Consider the following 20,970-nt stretch of genomic DNA (forward strand, 5'->3'; position numbering starts at 1 on the left):
CGATGACTACGAGGTCAGGCGACGGGAATATTCTAGATTGAGTGTGCAGCAAATGCGACTCTTTGAGTACCGTCAGGTCCCGGATCAGCTCACAGACTCGGGGAACTGCCTCCAAGTCCGAGAATTCGAGGCAGTGAGGCACCTCTTGCCAGGCGTTGATTGGTCTCAAGACCCAATTACAGATTTCGAAGCAGTCATGGCAGCCCCGGCAAGATACACAGATCAGTGGTTACATCACCAGATCGAGAGGCTAGTCCATGAGGGGGTCCAGTTTACTTACCATCTGATGGGCAGTTTCGACTCTCAGTCTTCCGAAGGCGAAAGGACATCAGCTGAAAAACCAGAGAAAAGGAAGAAAGCTAAGGCTTGCAGAGGGACTCGGACGTCCAAAAGAACAAGAAGGGAGAAGATTCCCATAAGGAGGCCAGAGACCACTTCATCTTCAAAGGACCCCAGTTCGTTCGACGACGCCATAGATTTGGATTGCATACCTCCCCCGCCTTCCCAGAGCGACATAGAGGCATTCCAAGCCAATGATCCTCCTGCTCCAGATATGCCGGACACCGAGCAAAAGGGCCCCAATTCGACCAAGCCGGGTGACCAAATAAAGGAAGGAGAAATTCCATCCACCCAGGAGATCGAAGTGCATGAACTTACCCAGCAGAGCCGTCACGAATTGCTACTCCTCCATGCAGCCAAGGACGACTCGACTGTCGAAGGGGAACAAAGAACAGACGAGATTTATGAGCTCGAGGGAACCAAGGAGCCACCATCACAGGAAGATGTCAGACAATTGTTCAGTGAAATAGGGGAGAACTCAGATGCAAACAAGGAGCTTCCTCCTTCTTTCACCCCTCCGATGGCGGGACAGTTGCTAATTTGTGATCAGCCGGTTGAGAGCATGGGAGAACAAGGTGCTAACTTAACCCTATCCTCAACCCAGACGGTGCCTCAAGAGTGGCTGATTGCCAGAGCTCAGCGCAGGGCCGCCACCAAGGCACCCATCGATCTGGAGGACATCTTCTCATGAATGGATCAAGCAAAAGCTAAAGGGAAGAAGAAACCAAGAACATACTCTAAGATAACCAGGGATGAGCAAAGGAACCGCACTCTTCATATTGCCACCCCGCCCGTGAACAAGCCAGCAGATCAGATAACACTGGCAGATTATAGCATTACGACTGTCCCCATCGGACGAGCTACAAAAGAGCAAGAAAAGGAGGAATTTAAGGACTCAGTGCAGAACATACTCAGACAGCTCGAGGAAATCACTGCCGAAAAGGATATGTATCGGGCCCGTGCTGAACAAGCCGAGGGATACATCGATAAGCTCCTACAGCCATTACACAACCCCTCTGAATCCCATATTCCCCCAATAGCATTGGCGCAAAGGACCACAACTGAATTTGAAGGAATTCGGGATACCGCAAAGGCCGTCAAGGAATGGGTGCAGGACATCAAGAAAAAGGGAGAATAGATCCTCAGAGAAGTAAAGGAAATGGCTCTCCATCGAGAGCTCACTCTAGTCAGGCTGTTGGAGGTAAAGAGGGAATCCCTTCACATGCATGAAGTAGCGGCCTCTACCCTTCCCCTCATAAGAGCTCTTTTCTGGACACATACACAGATTCCCACACTGCCTAACATCCTAGATCCCCATGGCATCAGTGTTCTCAAGGAATGGTACTGGACCGTCACCATGAAGAACGACGCCCAGGAAATTATTGACAAAGAAAATGACGCATGTGAGGCAATTCTGGGGAACATGCAAGAACTAGGAAAGACCATCCTCCGATCAATGGTTTCGGGGTGGATAAATGACCTATCCGACAGTGTAATCCGGCCGGATTGGGAGGAAAGGTTGGGAGCAGATAAGGTTTCTTATTCCATTGAAGACTTGAGTTTTGCTGGTCAGTTCCATTCAGACATATTGTGCTTCGAGCGTAATCGCTCCAGCTGGAAGGACGGTTTAAGGCACGTGGACCAGTATCTCGAAGGCATGCAGTACAAAATTCGCCACCCTCCCATGCCACCTTTCAGTCCCCTCTTCCAATTATGTATCAAGTTTCAGGAATATGTCCGCAAGGAACGAGCAGCAGGTCGTGATTTATGGCGAGAATACCTGCATGGCGAAGACCAGTTTCTACAGAAAGAATGTGAAACCAAAATAGAGAAAGTAGTTTCTCAAAAATGCCTTTTTCCCTCCAAGTCTTAAAAGTGCACTTTTGTCCCAAAAAGGTGACAGTTGACTTCTGGTTAACATATTGTAAAGTTTTTTGTACACCTTTTTTTGGATTATTCCAATTGTTGTAATTATCCTTTTTTGGTAGTTATTGCTCCCTTTGGGGTGGTTGTTGATATTTACCCCCCATTTATGGGAGTGGGTCCCTCTTTTTGTAAGGATGAATCTGGGCCACTTGTCTAGATTAGATCTTGGCCATTCATCCATTTTTGGAAACCTATTTAAGGGGACTGGTTTTCCCTCATTTAAAAAGAAGTTCTTGGATTGTTGCGAAAGCTCTGAAGGAATTTTGCAGGAATTAATACAATGGATTAAAATTACTTTCAAGTTTCCTTGTGAGTGCATGGTCTCCTTCTTCATTTAATTTAGAAAGCTTTTAATTATGTCTGTTTATTTTGCACAGCAGTTTTTACCAAGCATCTGATAGAACCTCCACAGTCCATACCATTAGAGGATAGCTGATTGCTTTTTCCCTTTCCGCATGGTTAATCTGGGCTATTTTATGATTCAGTTCGATTATCAAATATATGTATATCATGAATGTAGAAGTTCTAATATCATATTTGGTAATATGAAAATCTGGTTTCTCCTTTGAAGATTGCACTAAGTTTATGCAAACATTGTGTCTGAATGACTGATGATGCTTAATTCAGTTTCCTGGAGGTGTCTGTCTGCTTGACTGAATCTGCTGTCCTAGTTAGAATTTACAGTTCTCTCTCTCCCTATCCTTCCTTCCTTTCCTCCCAATTTTATCCTTTTTTTTAGAAATCTGCAGTCCTGCTAAATCAGCTTAAAATTAACCGTCACCTGAAAGAAAACCGTAAAAGGTCCCCGGGAATTTATACATGGAATTGCCAATCAAACGTAAGTCCCCTTGTGTTTCCAGCATAAACACATCAAGCCACTGAGAGATCCCGCAGTCAAGACCTGACAAAAGAAACCTTGAGGTAGTCTCCTTTGATCAAACTTAGAAAACAGCATTAGAGACTTCCTTATCTCAAGAGAGAGTAGGATAATCAGTCGGCTATTCTATTCTGCGTTGGTCGTATGGAGTTTGCAGCAATGCGATTTCAGACACGTCAACACTTTCCTCATTTTTTCCTTTGTACTTGTGCATACATATATGTATATTTCCTTTCTGCACTGGATGCACGTAGCTAGTCTCACGGCTCTTTGTGTGGGACGCATGTTTGAATATAAATAAAATACTTCTCCTTTTGAATGAGATGTTTTTCTCTTTTGTTGTTACAGACTAGAAGTACTTAAAAATATCATCTTTAAATCATTCCTTAGTACAGTTGGAAACACAAAAAATAGAGAATTAGTATACACTAGCTTTCTTTTGTTCATGCTAGCATTTCTTAACCTATTTTTCAGCCAGGAGCGAAAAATAGATAATAGTCATCACTCATGCATAGATTACCCCATACAAGGCAGGAATTCAACCTCATCACACATAAAAATCATACCTCAATGGCAGAAATTCACCTTAGTCACGCATGGATTACCCCATACAAGGCGGAAATTCACATTGTTCACACATTAAAGGGCTTATACATGGCGGAAATTCACCTTGTGCACCAATAAACTATCATACCTCTTCACTTAAGCCTTCATCTCAATCTTTCATTAACAACTTTTGCAAGTTTTTCTCGCTCCTTGACAATTTTATTGTTGATAACTTTTACACTTTTTACATTTTGACAACATTTGAAAGCAATTTTTGCCAAAAATGCAATTCAATTGAAGCTTGCAATTCCAAGCAATCTTGAATTTTCACCTCTACACAAGATTTGATTTTACCACTTAATCCTTGGACTCACTCCTCGACTTATCAAGATGAAACCTTCTCACTCTAAGGCTAGAAACTTCTAAATTACTGCCAAGCCAACTAAACAAAGCAAAACTACTAAACTAGAAAGCAAAAAGCGTGGATCCCCATTTGCAATGGGGCGATGTGTGAAAACGTCACAACAACACCAAATAAAAGGATGAAGGGTGCACACAAAACAACTTTTAGGTGTCCTTTTGGGCACTTTGAGTCCCTTGTCTTACCTGTCGAACTAACCAATGCCCCTGCAACCTTTCAATCTTGCATGAATCACCTATTTGGCAAAAAAACTAAAAAAGTTCCTCTTGGTTTTCTTTGTCAACATTCTTATTTATACCAAAACTTGGGAAGAACAACTAAGACATCTAGATGAAATGCTGGGAATACTTGAACAGCGATCATTATTTGCCAAATTGTCCAAATGTTAATTTGGATTAGAGGAATTTTATACATAGGACACAAAATTAGTACCCAAGGAGTCAATGTTGATCACAAAAAGATTAGAGCTATAAGGGATTGGCCAAAGCCAAGAACTTTAACACATGTAAAGACAGTTTTTGGGACTTTGCAGCTACTACAGGAGATTGGATAAAAGCAGCCCAAAGTTTACAGCGCCTCTCATAGACTTGACCAAGAAAGGTGCATTCTCATGGAGTACAAAGGCCCAGCGAGCCTTTGAAAAGCTTAAGGAAATAGTGAGATCTTGCTCAGTTTGGCCATCTCCAACTTCTCATTACCGTTTGAGTTAGAATGTGATGCTTTAGAAGAAGGTGTTTAAGTAGTACTAGTGCAAAATAAATATCCTATAGTCTTGAAAGCAAAAACTGAAAGAAACCAAAAGTAACTATTCCATATAAGATAAAGAAATGCTAGCAATCATGCAAGCCCTAGAAAAATTTAGACAATACCAAGTCTGTGGGAGGTTCATTGTAAAAACTGATCATAATAGCTGGAGATTTTTTTTAAGCCAAAAAGATTTAAATAACATACAACAAAAACGGGTGAGCAAATTACAAGCCTATGAATTTAACATCGAGTACATGAAAGGGAAGAATAATGTTGTAGCTGATGCCTTATCATGAAGACCCCATCTATGCTCCATGATAGATGTCTTCATCCATGGAAAAATTCAATAATTGCAGAATATGCCAAGGACACACTCTCAAATGATATATTAGAAGGAAAGCTACAAGAAAGGTACCAAGTATTAGATGAACTCATCCTCTACAAGAATAGAATATATATCACTTCGGGATCAAAGATGATGGGGAAAATTATGAAGGTCTATCATTACAATCCATTGGCAGGAAATCAATGATATTACAAAATCTACAAACAAATAAGAGAGAGATTCTCATTGAAAGACCTCAAGGGAGATGTCCTAAAATTCATTAGAGAGTGCATGGTGTGTCAAAGGAAATTACATTTCTTGTATGATTACTTCAACCCTACCCATATCTAATTATAAATGGGAAAAAATTTAGTGGACTCTATTACAAGATTCTTAAAGGTACAAGGAAATGATTGAATAGACGTGTGGTTGACTGTTTAACTAAGTATGCACATTTCCTTGCGATGTCCACTTTGTATAGAGCTCCTCAAGTGGCTGATGTCTTTTTTTAAAGAAATTTTCAAATTACATGGATTACCCAAAAATATTGCAGCGACCAGCATAGCAGATTCCTTAGTTTGTTTTGGCAAAGAGCTTTTCAGACTAACGGGGATTGAACTCACCCCAAGTTCAAGCTACCATCCACAAATTTCCAATAAATCATTGGAGGGATATCTAAGAAATTACGTAGTAGACAACAAAATGCATGGATCAAATGGTTAAATCTCGAGGAATATTGCTATAATTTATGGGTATTGTTATGTTGCAATTGCAAACATACATGCCCCATTGCAAATGAGGACCCCACTTTTTCGCTTTTACTTAGTGTCTTAGTTTTAGTTGTCTTCAAGCTTGGCGATGGTCGTAATTGTTAGCCTTTGCTAGTGAGAGAAGGTATGTTGTGTGAAAGTCAGGATTGACGAATGTTGCTAAGTTGCTAAGTTGTTGATGTTGTCATGTTGCAAAGTTGCTTAGCTGCAAATGTTGTCAATAGTGTTAACGTGCTGGATGTCATAAGGAGCGGGTTGAAGGGAAAGGAGTGGTCAGTTGCTTGCAGAATTGCAAGCACGACACCTAAGGTTATGAATATCAAGATCACATTATGTAAGACCTAGGATGGGAAAATAATGAAAATTTGTCTAAGTATGGGGTCAACCCCCTCCTGGCATGTACCATTTTGTGCAAGGTTTAGGGGGGGTAAATTGTGCACTAATGTCAAACCTAACCTCATGACCAAGCTGTGAAGTGACTAAGTGTTGACTTCAATGGACTTCAATCCACCTTTTGTGCATTTTATCCCTTCATTTGCGCTCTATTTGGTTTGTACATGCCAGCTATTCAAACCCACTCCCTACAATTTGTGTAGACCACTACCTTATGTGTGTTCTTTCAAGATGCATTTTGTGCACACAAACAAGTAACCTTGAGCACTCCAACTCCTCAATGCCGCCCCTCTTGTGCAAAGGAACCCCTCCTATGCGCTCAAGCCGTTGATCTATGTAAGAAAACCCTTTAGATGCGTTCTTGAGGAGGTTGCGCAAAGCTATACCTAAATCCCACCCATCCTTTTGTGCAGTAGAGGGCATAAATCCTATTCAAAGGCAGCTTAGTTCGATTCCACTAAATTTGTTCAACATTTCCTACATTCCTAGGCTTAGAATAGATTTCTTGAACCCTATTCCCTTTTGTCATTTTTTAGAAAGTCCTGTTAGAATTAAGTCCAGAACTACATTGCCAAATCCTAAGTTATCATAACACCTATTCCATGTTCATGATAAACAAAGTTAATCGAACAATTGTGTAAGTCCCCAAGTGAAAACAACAATTCACATCGACCATTGAGTTACCCACTCATCAAGACCTGATTGTAGAAACCTTGGAATCCTTTTAGTTGATCTTATACTTAGCATCTAAGGTGATTTTGTTCAAGAGAGGGTAAAGTACTTTGGTATTTTATTCTTAATGTTATGTGCATAAAACACACATCAACACTATGCGCTCAAGCCATAGATCTGTGTAAGAAAACCCTTCAGATGCGCTCTTGAGGAGGTTGCACAAAGCTATACCTAAATCCCTCCCATCCTTTTGTGTAGTAGAGGGCATAAATCCTATTCAAAGGCAGCCTTGTGCAAGCAGATTTGTCAAATGCACCCTACACTTGATCTTGTATATTGTCACCCCTAGACTGCAACCTAGTCAATTGTGCATGTGTAGCCTCCAAATGCACTCATTAAGTAGTGCAAGCAGGCCCCTCAAATCCGCTGTGAAGGGTTAGGCCTCATGTGCTAAAGGGAGGTATAGTTCAGATCTAAAAGCAGAGAATAAGGTCTAAAAACAAACCTATGAACATAAGAATAAGACTTAAGATCATGGAACTCAGACTATGTTGTGACCTTTTCACACATCGCCCCATTGCAAACGGGGACCCCCTCTTTCCTGCTTCTCGCGTTGTTTAGTTTAGGGTTTTGGCAGCATAGTGGGCAATTTTTATTTCCTGTGTCTGAGTCTTAGATTTTTTATCATGTCTAATTGTCATTTAGGGTTTTTGAAGTGATAGGATCAAGCACGTAAAGTTGAGATTTTAAATGATCCTAATTTTGTCTAAGTGTAAGCTTTTTGGAGTGTTAATGTGTTTTTGAACGTCTACGTCAGTGATTTTTTAAGTGCTAAGGTGTTTCAGGACCTTTTGGAGTTATTTTTTCGCTCCTAGGAAGTTATTCAAGTTGATTTTGCACTTTATCCCGATAGGTTTCCTAGTGTTTTGCTCGAAGTTTTGGTAAATTTGCCCAAGTCCAGATGAGTTTTATTGAGTTTTGAAGTTTCCTAGTGGTTTTGAGTGGAAAAATCATTATATTCCGGATGAAAATCCATATTTTAAGGGTTAAAAGGTCAAAACTCCACACTAGAGGTGCTTTTCCCCTCATATTCTTGATTACCCATGATTTTCCCCCACTCAAAATCCAGACTGGACATGAATTTCCCCTGGAATCTAGACATGCCCAATTTTTCCACCATTCGAAATCCATATTAAGGGCGATTTTCCACCAGATGACTGAGAATTTGGCTAAGTGTTGGAGATTTTCCTAACAGCTCACGTTTTTCCACTGGGAGTGCAGATGCAGTTGTGGATGATTCCTGACATGAATCAATTTTCCACCAGAACTTTTGTGACAGGATTTCATAGATTTTAATGTGGATAATCATTCTAGACCCTAGGCGAATTTCCATTGGGGATGTTTTGATGATTTTTGTGTCGGGATTGTTGTCTAGACAGGGGTCGATTTTCCCCTGGACCCAATTGTGCAAAGTTGATGAGGATTTTTGATAGGATTTTTATCCCAAGAAAAAATGATTTTCCCCCAAGTGGCCATTTTGATTCAAATTTTGAAATATTTTAAATGAATGGGCCCGAAATTTAATTGTTTTTACGAAGTGCAATAATTATTTAAAAACTAAAAACAATTAATAAATGATTTGCAATAAGCATTTGATAATTTTCACCTTCTAGAAGCAAATCAACTTTTGCTAGGCAAATATAAGTACAAGTGTTTTATCCCACATTGCTTGTGTGGTGAAAGTTAAAGGCAAAATCAAGTTTAAAAGAGAGAGGCCAGCATTATTATATTATTATATTTGCCAAGTGTATTTCAGACAGACAATTTTCCTCCAGCTGGATATTTTGGTAAAGTGTCAAGTTGACACCATTGAGACTTGAAATTGATTTCCTAATGCATTTTCCGTCCATTTCCTAGCTGGGCGATTTTATTTGGCTGCCACTGGAGAGTATTTGTTGCAGATTTTCCAGACTTGGCAATTTTTAGCTAATTGGTGCTATTTTTGGAGAGGGCGATTTTTTTTTGTTTGGAGAGGTTTTCACCTCCAATTTTGGCGATTTTCCTTCTTGGGTGGTGGCGCCATTGCTGGGAGATTACTGATAATTGTTTTCAGACCTGATTTGCACCATTTTTCAGACTTGTATGACCTCCATTGCTGGCTGGAAAATCGATTTTCAGACATACATTTTGTTCCCAGCCAAATTCCACCTCAGGCGATTTGTCCAAAGGGCTGATTGGAGTTGTTTTCAGTCAATTTTCAGAGTTATACGTCATTGTTGCAGGTCTGAAATTCGTTGTAGGGGGGCAGTCCTCAGAAAACTATCATTTCCAGCCACCTACCTAACTTGGCGATTTCATTTGGGAAGCATTTTTGCTTCATTCCGGGGCCATTTTCTGAGTTTATCTTCATTCCTAAGGGTGCTAAACGGGCGGCGTTGTTGGAATTATTTCCAACCGTTGGATGGTTTGGAAGCAGCATTGAAACAACCTTGCATCCATCCTACCGTTAATACGTCTACAATAGAGTGATTGACCCTCTCCTACCCTCGCCATTGATGAAAGCAAGCCCACTACCCCCCGGGGGCAACCCGGGTGGCTACGAGACAACATTGGCTCTTCTCGAGGAAAGAAAGGGAGATGGGAGGAAGATAAAGGTGCCATCCTGACAGACAACCATCCCGATAACGCATCTTCAGACTAAGTTTTTATTTCCAGCACTACATACAGACTCTGATTTTCTCATGTTTGCCTTGGAAAATCGATTTTCATCAAGTTTGTGCACATTTGGGTGATTGCAACATGTTTTTAGAGATTAATTTGTGAAATTGCAGGTTGTCTTCAGATTTGCTAGCAGCCATTGTTGACCTCGGAAGGTGTCTTCAGACATAGTTTTGTGTGAAAACACAACCATTCACACCTTTCTGTAGTCATTGTTTGATCCGGTATACTCCTTTGCACTCTGATTTGAGTAAAATTTCTAAGTAAAAGGAGGTGTCTTTAGACTTAGGTCTGAAAATTATTATTTTAATGAATTTCATGAGGGTTTTATACCCTAACCTTGTCCCATTTTGCATTCAATTGTTGAAACCTATTGAGAATGTGGATTATTTTCCTGATTTCCATACCCAAACTTGTCTAAATCATTAGGAAATCAGAATTTTTGTCAAGAATATTTTCCGAAGTTCTTACTTCTAGCTTCGTACAGGTATGATGTCGAAGTCTAGACTCAAGGAAAGGAGAGAACAACAGAGGATTGTTGAGACGAGATTTAATCCAGAATCCAAGATGTCATCCAGATGGAAGGAGATTACAAAAACGAACATGCATTTCTTGAACATGAGCCAGATGCGATGACGGATGTTCAGAATTGGAAGTTAGATTCCTTCCCCAGCTTATGTGAACATTATGAAGAGTGGCATTTATTAGGCCGTTGGATTCTCGCAATCCATATAGTGCAGTGAGCTTATCCTGGAGTGTGCACGATGTTATGATCCTTGCTCCCGAATGATCAAGACTCCTAAGGGTGCCATCATTGCCTACCTTGTTGAGGATGCAATTGCTAAGGTGTTTGGAATTCCACGTGGAGCATACATGAAAGATATAACTAAGGATGAATATGAAGAGAGATATAAGAAGATGGATGCGTGCAAGACTGTAGTAAACAAGGACTGGATGATTGATCCTAGGACTCATCATTCCAAGGCTCCCAAGACACTTATGTGCACAGATTTCAAAGATGAATATGGTGATTTAGTATTCCTGCTTAACCGAGTGATGGGGATGCCGCAGGGTGCAATATACGATGGATGGATGTTCTATTTTATCCAGGATTGTCTGAAAGGAACGTTGATTGATTGGTCGAAAATCATAAGTGACAATTTGGATTTTCAGCTGAGGAATGTGGAGTGATCCAGGTCATTTGCCATGACTTCCTATTTGGTGTACCTACTTGCACGATTTGTTACCTACAAGGGATTGATATGCAGAGGTGAAGTCGGGAATGGACAAGGACAATTCATGAGTTATGAGTGCTATCCACAACTGAACATGTATCGAATTGAAGACTATAAGAGAGTGAATGGTGTATTCACAATGTACATAACACGAATGTTGCAAAGTGGAATCCATAGGAGGTTGTCCAAGGAGGCAACAAAGCTAATAGAGAAATATGGATCGTGGTATATACAGTTTCCCACTTTCACATACCTTAGGATTCATGAATTTCAATCCGAACCTTACAGGCTTCCTAGGTATCCTTCTAACGAAATGATCTTGTTGGAAGTGGTGAGACAACTTCTAGAGTTTGATTCTACCCAGAAGGAAAAGTACAGAATGGGCATGTCATTTCCTATTTCAATGGGGAAGACATTGGAGGTTTGCCAATCCACCTTAGTAGCTAGGACAACAAGTGACGAGCTTGCATTCTATCGGTTTGCAACATACAAAAGAAGAGAAAGATTTGATCTAGATAAGAAGGTTGGAAGGATCAGGGAAGATAGGTTCATCCACAAGGTAGATAGAGGATTATTGGGTCGACCTGATGGACGAGTAGGCAGTAAAGAGAATAATGTGGTCTAGAATGTCAGTGAATTTCATGAGGAAGTGTGGACTTTTCCTCATTCTTGATCAGGTGTTAGATGATAAGGATCATACGCATCCACAATATGAGAATGAAATAAAGAAGGCGATTTTATTGCCTAATTTGTCAGAACCAGAAGAAATAAATTTGAACATATTGATGAGAGAGGTCTTGAGTTTCTCCTGAGCTTGGGTGGATATTCAGATGAACAGGTTAGTTGATGTGGGTGTTGCCTTCACTTGTGAAAAAATGAAACAAGAAGAATCCACTTCCGAGGATGATCAGAGGACTATCAGTGATATCAGGATTCATGCGGATGAGGAGAGTCAAGCTCCCAAATGAAGCAAGAACACACCAGGAGAAGTCAAGGCTAGAGGGAAGAAGGTTGAAGAGGTCAAGAAAAAGAAACAAAAGACTATCATTTCTTCGCCTATGATTCCTTCACCACCTCTCAGTGCTTCATCAATTAAGGAAGTTGAAATGCTAGAACAGAACAGGGAGTTTGAGCAATGTTCAAACACAATTGTATTACTAGAGAATATTCAGGATTTACATGCCACAACGGCATTTGCTCCACCTAATGAGGATGATGATCAACCGAGATTCCCTACTGTCCTTTTGGAGGTTAGTTTGGGAAAGAATGTATACGATTTGACAAGGGATAACCCTGATGATGATGATGATGTTATCTCGACATTGAGAGAGTTTGATCGAGAGATATGTCTCGATGATGGTATGGAGATGGCCGCTATTCTTGATTGGCTGATGAGGAGTATGGAGAAAAGTAAGAAGATGGTAGAGGCACAACCTATTGATGATATTGATGGCTACTTAGCTAGGAGCAATAAGGAGAAAGAACCTAGGAAAGCTGAGATTTTGTCACACATAGCTAGAGATGAGACAAGGATGCAGATTGCACAGGTGGCTATTCCTATTGGCAATGTGACGACGGATATTGCTACTCCCATGGATTTCCAAATTACCTCAGTTATCCTTGGCCGTACTACAAAAGAGCAGGAATTTCAGGAGGTTGGTGATACCTTCAAGGCAATCAGTGCCAGATTGGATAGGGAGATAGAGAAAAGAGAGAAATACGAAGTAGAGAATATCAAACTTAGAGAGTATATTGCAGGGATAAGGCGTGAGAATCCCACCCTTATTTCCCCTATTGCAGTTGATCGTGGACTACATACACATTATGAGGTGGCGAGAGGTACACTCTTGGAAGTGGAGAAATGGATTGAGGATACAAAGAGACAGGCGGTTGATTTCCTCATTCTCTTTGTCCATGCTTATGACATGACAATAGGGCTTATATTCAAGATACTGTATTTGGAAGGAGTTTGGGAAGAATTCCGACCTATTCAGGAAAAGACCATTCCACGCCTCAGAGCTTTGAAGAAGATTCCTATGTCCATGTTGATCAGGGAGAATGTTGTGCACAATGGAGATAGATACGATTTCCATGACTGATATTGTTCATTGGCCATGGAGAAATCCACTTATGAGAGCGCACAAAAGAGTTGTGCAAATATGGAAGGATCTATTCATGATATTTAGTCGAAGATCCTTGCTTCAATTAAGGAATTATTGGGGGTTGATGTCAATGAAGCTAGTGGGTTACACTTAGTAGAATTAAGAGACAAAATGAAATTCATGTATTTCAATTAGTTGGACTCTTTGAAGAAGAGTCGGATTGATGATTTGGTCTCTTTGTTGATTCATGTTCATGGTTCGCAGAATCTTATGCCAGATCGGGAGAACACTTTGGATGCTTGCTCAGATGCATTGGACGTGATTGATTTACAACAGGATACCTTACCTAGCATTTCCATGGAGGAGTTAGATTCTGTATTGGTTAGATTCTTGGAGTATGCTAGGAGAGAGAGAGAGATGCAGGGAGGAATCTTCTAGACGATTCTCTATTTGATGACTAGGTATCTTTCTATTGGGCTATATGTTGGTGGCACCATTTTTGATGTAAAATCTAATTAGGGCAACTCTAGGGTTTTGTTGGCATGATCTTGGCCCTTGATTTAGTTTTAATCTTGGCCATCCATTTTGTATGAGACTCTATATATACCTCATTGCCTCTCATGTGTAAGAGAGAGATTTTGTAGAATTGTTGGTATATGCTGCAACTTTTGAATATAAATCATAGTTCGACTTGATGGTGATTTTGTTTTTCAAGTGTTTTGCATTCAAGGTTCTCAATTCCTCCAAGTTAGATTAAAATTTTAGATTTAGAATTTGCTTTCAATGTTTGTTAGATTGAATGAAAGAATTGTTGAGTATATTTGTGTGGAATCCTTAATCCATACCACTAGCCTCTTGCTGATTGTAAGTGTGCCGTGCATGGTCAATTGGAAATTTATGCAAGCTTAATTTCGATTATTATATGTCCATTGTTATGCATCAACTTGGATGGTCTCAATGTTTGATGGTAATAATTTGAAAATCTATGAACTATACCTAAAATGATTGCACTAAGCTCATGTCAAAATCTATTCGACTTGATGGTGAGACCTAGCCTAGTTCGATTCCACTAAATTTGTTCTTCATTTCGTACATTCCTAGGCTTAGAATAGATTTCCTGAACCCTATTCCCTTTTGTCATTTTTAGAAAGTCATGTTAGAATTAAGTCCAGAACTACATTGCCAAATCCTAAGTTATCGGCACACCTATTCCATGTTCATGATAAACAAAGTTAATTCGAACAATTGTGTAAGTCCCCAAGTGAAAACAGCAATTCACATCAACCATTGAGTTACCCACTCATCAAGACCTGACTGTAGAAACCTTGGAATCATTTTAGTTGATCTTACCCTTAGCATCTAAGGTGATTTTGTTCAAGAGAGGGTAAAGTACTTAGGTATTTTATTCTGAATGTTATGTGCATAAAACACACATCAACACTATGTGCTCAAGCCATAGATTTGTGTAAGAAAACCCTTCAGATGTGCTCTTGAGGAGGCTGCGCAAAGCTATACCTAAATCCCACCCATCCTATCCTGTTCAAAGGCAGCCTTGTGCACACAGATTTGTCAAATGCACCCTACACTTGATCTTGTATATTGCCACCCCTAGACCGCACCCTAGTCAATTGTGCATGTGTAGCCTCCAAATGTGCTCATTAAGTAGTGCAAGCAGGCCCCTCAAACCCGCTGTGAAGGGTTAGGCCTCATATGTGCTCAAGGGAGGTATAGTTCAGATCTAAAAGCAGAGAATCAGGTCTAAAAACAGACCTATGAACATAAGAATAAGACTTAAGATCATGGAACTCAGACTGAGGCATAAAGATCATACCTGAGACTTAAATCCACTTATAAGGATGGGGAATAAACCTAAATCAGACCTGCAAACACAAGGATCTGACCCAAGGCAAGAGAGCTCAAACTTGAAAATCCTAAAATCAGAGTCAATTCCCATCAACTCAGAGCAGAAATAATTAAGTCTGACTGTGATATTTGAGTTGTGTTGAGGGAGGGCTTTGTTACACCTTCATTTATACCCCCCTTTTGACAAGCAGTTAAGATAATACCTAGGGCAGACTTGTTGTGTATACAAGATCTGAAAACCCACTCCATATATTGTGGACGTGTACTCTTGAAATGCATTGAGCAAGCCCTTGTTTAAAACTTTCTCAGCAGGGAGGAGACTTAGGTTGGCTTCCCTAGTTAGACGGCATATTAAAAGTTTAATGAGTAAAATTAGCATTCTTTAAAGCTGGTCGGCCTAATAAGGAGGAGATGAATGCTAAGCAGGCCTATAAAATAATCTTGCACATCAAATAATCTTCTAATGGGGTTTGAGCCACCCATGTGTGGTCTGTTGCAAGAATATTTTGTTGGTACATCTATAGAAGACACATCCATCTTTGACGCTCTATTTTGATTTTGAGTTGCAACAAATGCCCCTATCATTAAAGCATGGGAACTCAAATTAGAAACTTTCCCATTAGGACTTTATTTATCGCTCACAATATCATATTACAGTACCTCATTTAGGCAACGATTGACACCATTTCCAGGTATGTGAAGAAAATGATTCCTCATCCCTACGTTAGTACCTTGCCATGATGTTTGGCAACGCTTACACATGATCGTCACTGTTCCAACTGTACCCTTTTGCCCCAAAACATGGTTGCAATACTTCCACAATGGTTACAATTGTGTTTTCACCCACCTGACATTCTGCATGAAAAAACAAAAAAATATTAGCAGCATATCCCACTTAATATAAGATTTTTTCACTGAATTCATTAAAGTTTAAGTGGTTGCAGCTATTTTTAGGAAGATTTAGATATTTTATAAATTAGTCCATTTTAGAAGTCAATTGTTGTTTTGTTTAAGGATTAGCTTTTTAGTTTCTGGAAGCTAATTTTTTTTTGGTCAATCTATTGTTTTAGTTGCCTAGATTTTTTGTTGTTTTGTGATTTTTCAATCTATTATTTTTGATAGTGTACACTCTATATAAGGCTTCTAATTACACTCTATATAAGGCTTCTAATTTTATTGCAAATGCTTGCAATTTAGGGGTTTCTATGCTATTTCCCTTTTTATACATAGAGAAAAAGTATCCATTGATATGGCATAGATAGCAGCCAAGATCAAATGCCAAACTGGCAACATAGGCATTCACAATTATTAGAAAACAAGGATGAGTTTATGTGGGAGGATAAGGATAGATGAAAAATAGGTCACATTTTAATGGCTCATATTGGCCCGCACAAACAAGAGTTTGACGTTGACTATTTACTTGTGGCGTTTTTAGTCTCTGTCGTTTCGAGTTTCCTTTCCTACGGTGTTTTTTGTCGTTTTGGTGTTGAGTTTCCTTTTTTGTGGCGTGTTTTCTTTCTTCTTGTTGATTTTTTTCCTTTGTACACACATTTTAATTTAGGTTTTATGTGGTACTTTGTGGGAGATATTTCACTTTTAATAGGAGATGCGTGGAGACATTAGGAGATGGTGGTGGGATGCCCCATACAAAATGGGGCGTCTCTGAACCATGTCTTCCCAAGGAGGTTGGAAATGCATCTCCCGATAACAGTACATTTATGTTGTTTTAGGTTTTTTCTTTTAAGAGTTTAGAATGTGGGTATTTTTGTTTTTTGGAGGATTTTGTTGGGCTCAGTCTAACCATTAATTAAGACTTGTAAGAATAGAAATAGGTTTTTCTATGAAAATATATATTAAGTGCACTGGGATAACTGAAACTTGATATGCTCCTTTCAACTAGACCTTTGAAAAAATTGCTCATAGATTCTTATGAGACAATTTAGATTTCTTTTTCTTTGTGAGATAAACTGAATCAGCAGGTACAGATTAGATAGGATGAATTTTCTTACATTGAGATTGATCATGCTTGCCAAGCCCCTAACCCCAGTGAATCACCAGTCAGTTTTCATATCAGAAGTATCATAGTCTTCAGAAAGTATGAACAAAAGTTTATTATAACAGCAGCTTTAAAGCATTATAAGAGAACTCACAATCTTGAGTCTGTATTCTAAAAATTAGGTAGAATTCAATCTTTCTTGTAGTATTGGATTCTTGGGTACAATTATTATTATCTTCAGACTATTTAGGTGATGCCAAACATTCTTATTAAACTAATGAAGAAAAATTATTTAACGAGTGTCTTGGTACATATTTATTATTAAGTTTAGTTACACTGTAAATTTATTACAACAAACTTGACCACTACCAGCAGTTTCTTATTGTATCACATTTCCTGTTTCTTGTATATAGCAATTCTCCTTCTCACCCTTCTTGTATTGTTGCCATATACTGTTTGCAAAGGTTAGTGCATTCCTAAACGAATCTATAAATATTGAATGCTCTTGGATGAAACGGGCATCCTCTGGACTCTTTTAAAGACACTATGAATTAGTGAAACATTCATAGATTAAACTGGCTTCATAAATACTAAAATTAAATAGCATCCATATATTAAACAGAAAGGCAACCTCCTATCATTTTGATCTGATATGAACTGTTCAATAAAATTTATGCTCTTTTCAGACACCTTAATTTCTACTATAATTATTAATATTATAAGGCTTCCTGGGTATACTTCAAAATTGATTGCTTTGAATAATAGATTTTGAGTAGAATTAAAATGGGCACAATGTCATCGATTTGCATGAAAACTTTCACAATGATATGTCTTACCTACTAACAATTTTATTATGGCGTAGGGGTAGTTTTGCAGAGCACGAAAAGGTTTGAACTCACTATAAACTAGAGTGTAAGTGTGCCAAGGCTATATGCACATTTAAGCTTGTAACCAGCCAGCTCTTATTACGTGTAGGGAACCATCTGGCCTCGGGCCTATTTTTATGGGAATATTGATGTTTTTTAAAACTAAATTAGTCCTCTTATTGGCATAATTTAGATGTTTTCTGTGATTAATGTTGTCATAGATATGTTAGCTTACAATATTTATATATTTTCGTGTCTATAGTTTGAAGTGTTCAATGACTCTGATTTTGAATTCATTCTAATGATTAGATCAGCAGGTCACCTGTTTTTATGGCAATGCTGGATAATGAAATGGAGGAGACCAGGAGTGGCACCATCAAGATTACTGATTTCAGCTATGAAGCACTTCATGCTTTTATATGCTACACAGCTGAGACTTTTCTAGATGAACCTATGGCCTTTGACTTGTTAAAGCTAGCAAACAAATATACGGTGAATGAACTGAAAACTGTATGTGAGGAATTCCTGATGTCCAAGGTGAACAAGGACAATGCCATCATGACCTTTGCCTTTGCCCATCAGCATGATGCGATGCATCTACGCGAGGCTGCACTTTCATCAATTTTTGAGATTATGGATGCTTTGACAACAAGAGAGGACTATCATCTCTTGGTTAAGAAGGAGCCAAAACTGGTTGTTAAAATCTACGAGAAACATTATCAGAAATATCATCAAACTGAACAAGTGAAGACTGCAGGGAATGGAATCTACAACTGCATCAGTGAGATTTTAAATATATTGGTGGCAAACTATTGTTAACTCAATTGTGTCTAAAAGCTTCAGAGCCTGGGAATTATCAATTGTATTTCCAAGCAATGAAATTTGTGCTTTTTTTTTTTTGGTATATTTATGTCAATGTACCTTATAAATATCATTGTCTGAATCATTTAACAAAATGTTATTGTAATTTGACTAATTTCCTGTGCAGGAGGATCTAAGGTGAAGAAATCCTCCCAAGTTCTCTATTTACAGGGCTGTAGTTATAAGCTTCACATGGTGTAAGTTTCACACGTGGATATCTGATTTTGATGCATAATTGTGCATCCAAGATTCAAACTTGAGTATTACTAAACCGAGCAAATTTATGAGTTGCATTTCTCTTCTGACATGCTTGCAAGTTTCAATATTTGGTTCTTTGTCTAGGTACCCCATTATACTGAAAAGCTTTTGATTTGAATTGATTGATCATGTTTCCATGTAAGGTCATTTCTTTACGATGGCTGTAACTCAGATAACACACCCCATCTGGATTTATGTAATGTTTCAACTTTACACTAATGGGCATAATTGGAGTTTGATTGGATTGAAATGTCCTATTTTGAATTCTATTTAAATTCCCTATTGGCGGTGTAATCAAATGTTTAAAGCATCAGAGCCTAGAGGTTAATAGTCCAGATTTACTTGTTTAAATTATGCCACTCATTGAAGGAGATGGTGAACGTGATATAAACACGACTATATTTAAAATCCAATTTCAAGTAATTGCCTAGAAGATGGATTTGGTTGCTGTTTAATGCTACATTTCTATTTAAGGTACATTCTTTGTAAGTTTGTAAGATTTCTTATGGGTTCTGTTGTGACCTTTTCACACATCGCCTGCAATGGGGACCCCCAGTAGTTTGCTTTTTAGGGTTTTGTCTTAGCATTGCAATTTCATAAGTCCATTTATTTGAGAGTTTGGAGTTAGAGTTTTTTTAGAGGTCATCTAGGCCAGTCAAGGAAATCATGCTGAAAATAGTGTGTGGACATCATCGAAGTGCTTAGAAGGCCCGGAAGACGAAAAACACAATTGCTTAGGGTAAATTTTGGCACTTTCCTATTTTTGTGGGATTCTGTTTTTTTGCATTTTTTTAATTTTTTATTTTTAGCACTTTGGGACCAATCCGGGAAGTAGCTTTTTCACCTGTTTTTTTGCTTTTTTGCTTTTTTACTTTTTTACTTTTTTCATCTTTTTTGAAAGTTGACCTAGGATTGGGTCGCTCAAGTCATGGCATCAAGGTTCTTATCTTCAAAATAAAAAATTTCTGTCTCCAAGTGTAAAAAGCAAGGGAAAATCTCTAGACAGTTTGTCAATCCAGATGTTCCGGACAAACATGGATTATTGGGCAAGAAAATTCATCTCCGTGTTCATGACGAAAAAGAAGATGGCCATGTCTCAAGCTAATCATGAAGTCCGCCCAAGAAGAAATGGCCATGTCCAAGCCATGTTCAAGTCCTCCATCCTCAAGCAAGGAAAATGTCCAAGGCATAGCAAAGTCTGCCCAAGGGGAGATGGCAAGAAGTTGGCAAAGTCTGCCCAAGGATGGCATGAAGCACCCAAAGTCCGCCACAAAGTGGCATGGAAACTATCAACTCTGCCCTTGGAAAAGGAAGATAGCCTATGCATCATGAAGTCTGCCATATAGAATGTCCAGCCAGCTAGCAAGTCCGCCCAAGTTAGAATGCAAGTTTGTCTTGTAAATTTTCTGAGTAAGGAAGAAATTTACCAAGGATTTCCAGAAGTAAAGGTGGATTTTCATTAAGAAATTCGGTCAAAAAGTATAGCTTTGGGATCAAAATTTAAGTTATTGACTGATTTATTTCTGACTTCTAGACTTATTTTCACAAAATTTGTTAAGTGTCGAGCCATTTTCTACCATTTTCAGCTTGATTTTTCAAATAAATTTAGCTTTTTGACACACTGAAGGTCAGATTTTTAAGCTGAAAGGTGCAAAATCAAAGTAAAAATGTTAAAGTTTTCTTGAAAGTAATGTTAAATTTTTATGCTTCTTGTGGGTTGATGACCACTAAAGGAGGACTTTCACGAAAAGTCCAGATGAAGTTCACCAATAAAGGGTTGCAACCTAAATCAAAGGTCAACTCCAAGTGGAAAAATGTTAGACACACCAACCTTGGTCACGTGGACTTCAACGATTTCAAAAGGAGAATGTACGGGCACGATGGATACTTGCCTACACCTATTGCTCACCATATGATGAGGAATGGCCTTGTCCAGGCAGCTGGATTTCTGCCAGCTATGGAATGTGTCGAGTTAATGATTGAGTATCCTATACGTTACAATGCCCAAGAAAGGCAAATCATTGCGCCAAATGGGAGAGTATTGGCTCATCATGG

At 38.9% G+C, this 20,970-nt stretch overlaps 1 protein-coding gene across 7 annotated transcripts in view; it reads left to right on the forward strand.

Annotated features, from left to right (window-relative positions):
* Nucleotides 1-18,964, forward strand: part of LOC131048004 (BTB/POZ domain-containing protein At4g08455) — an 86,070-nt gene extending 67,106 nt beyond the window's left edge. For 5 of the 7 annotated variants that reach the window (XM_057981829.2, XM_057981828.2, XM_059213019.1 and 2 more), the window contains 2 exons: nucleotides 18,106-18,577; nucleotides 18,785-18,964. In XM_057981829.2, coding sequence (XP_057837812.2) covers nucleotides 18,106-18,577; nucleotides 18,785-18,858 — 546 coding nt within the window. In that variant the 3' untranslated portion in view covers nucleotides 18,859-18,964. The remainder of the gene's footprint in view (nucleotides 1-18,105; nucleotides 18,578-18,784) is intronic. The other 2 variants (XM_059213020.1, XM_059213018.1) reach the window with 2 other exon arrangements.
* The last annotated feature ends 2,006 nt before the right edge of the window (nucleotides 18,965-20,970 follow it).

The sequence above is a fragment of the Cryptomeria japonica genome, chromosome 10 (assembly GCF_030272615.1).
Source record: "Cryptomeria japonica chromosome 10, Sugi_1.0, whole genome shotgun sequence".
NCBI classification, from domain to species: Eukaryota; Viridiplantae; Streptophyta; class Pinopsida; order Cupressales; family Cupressaceae; genus Cryptomeria; species Cryptomeria japonica.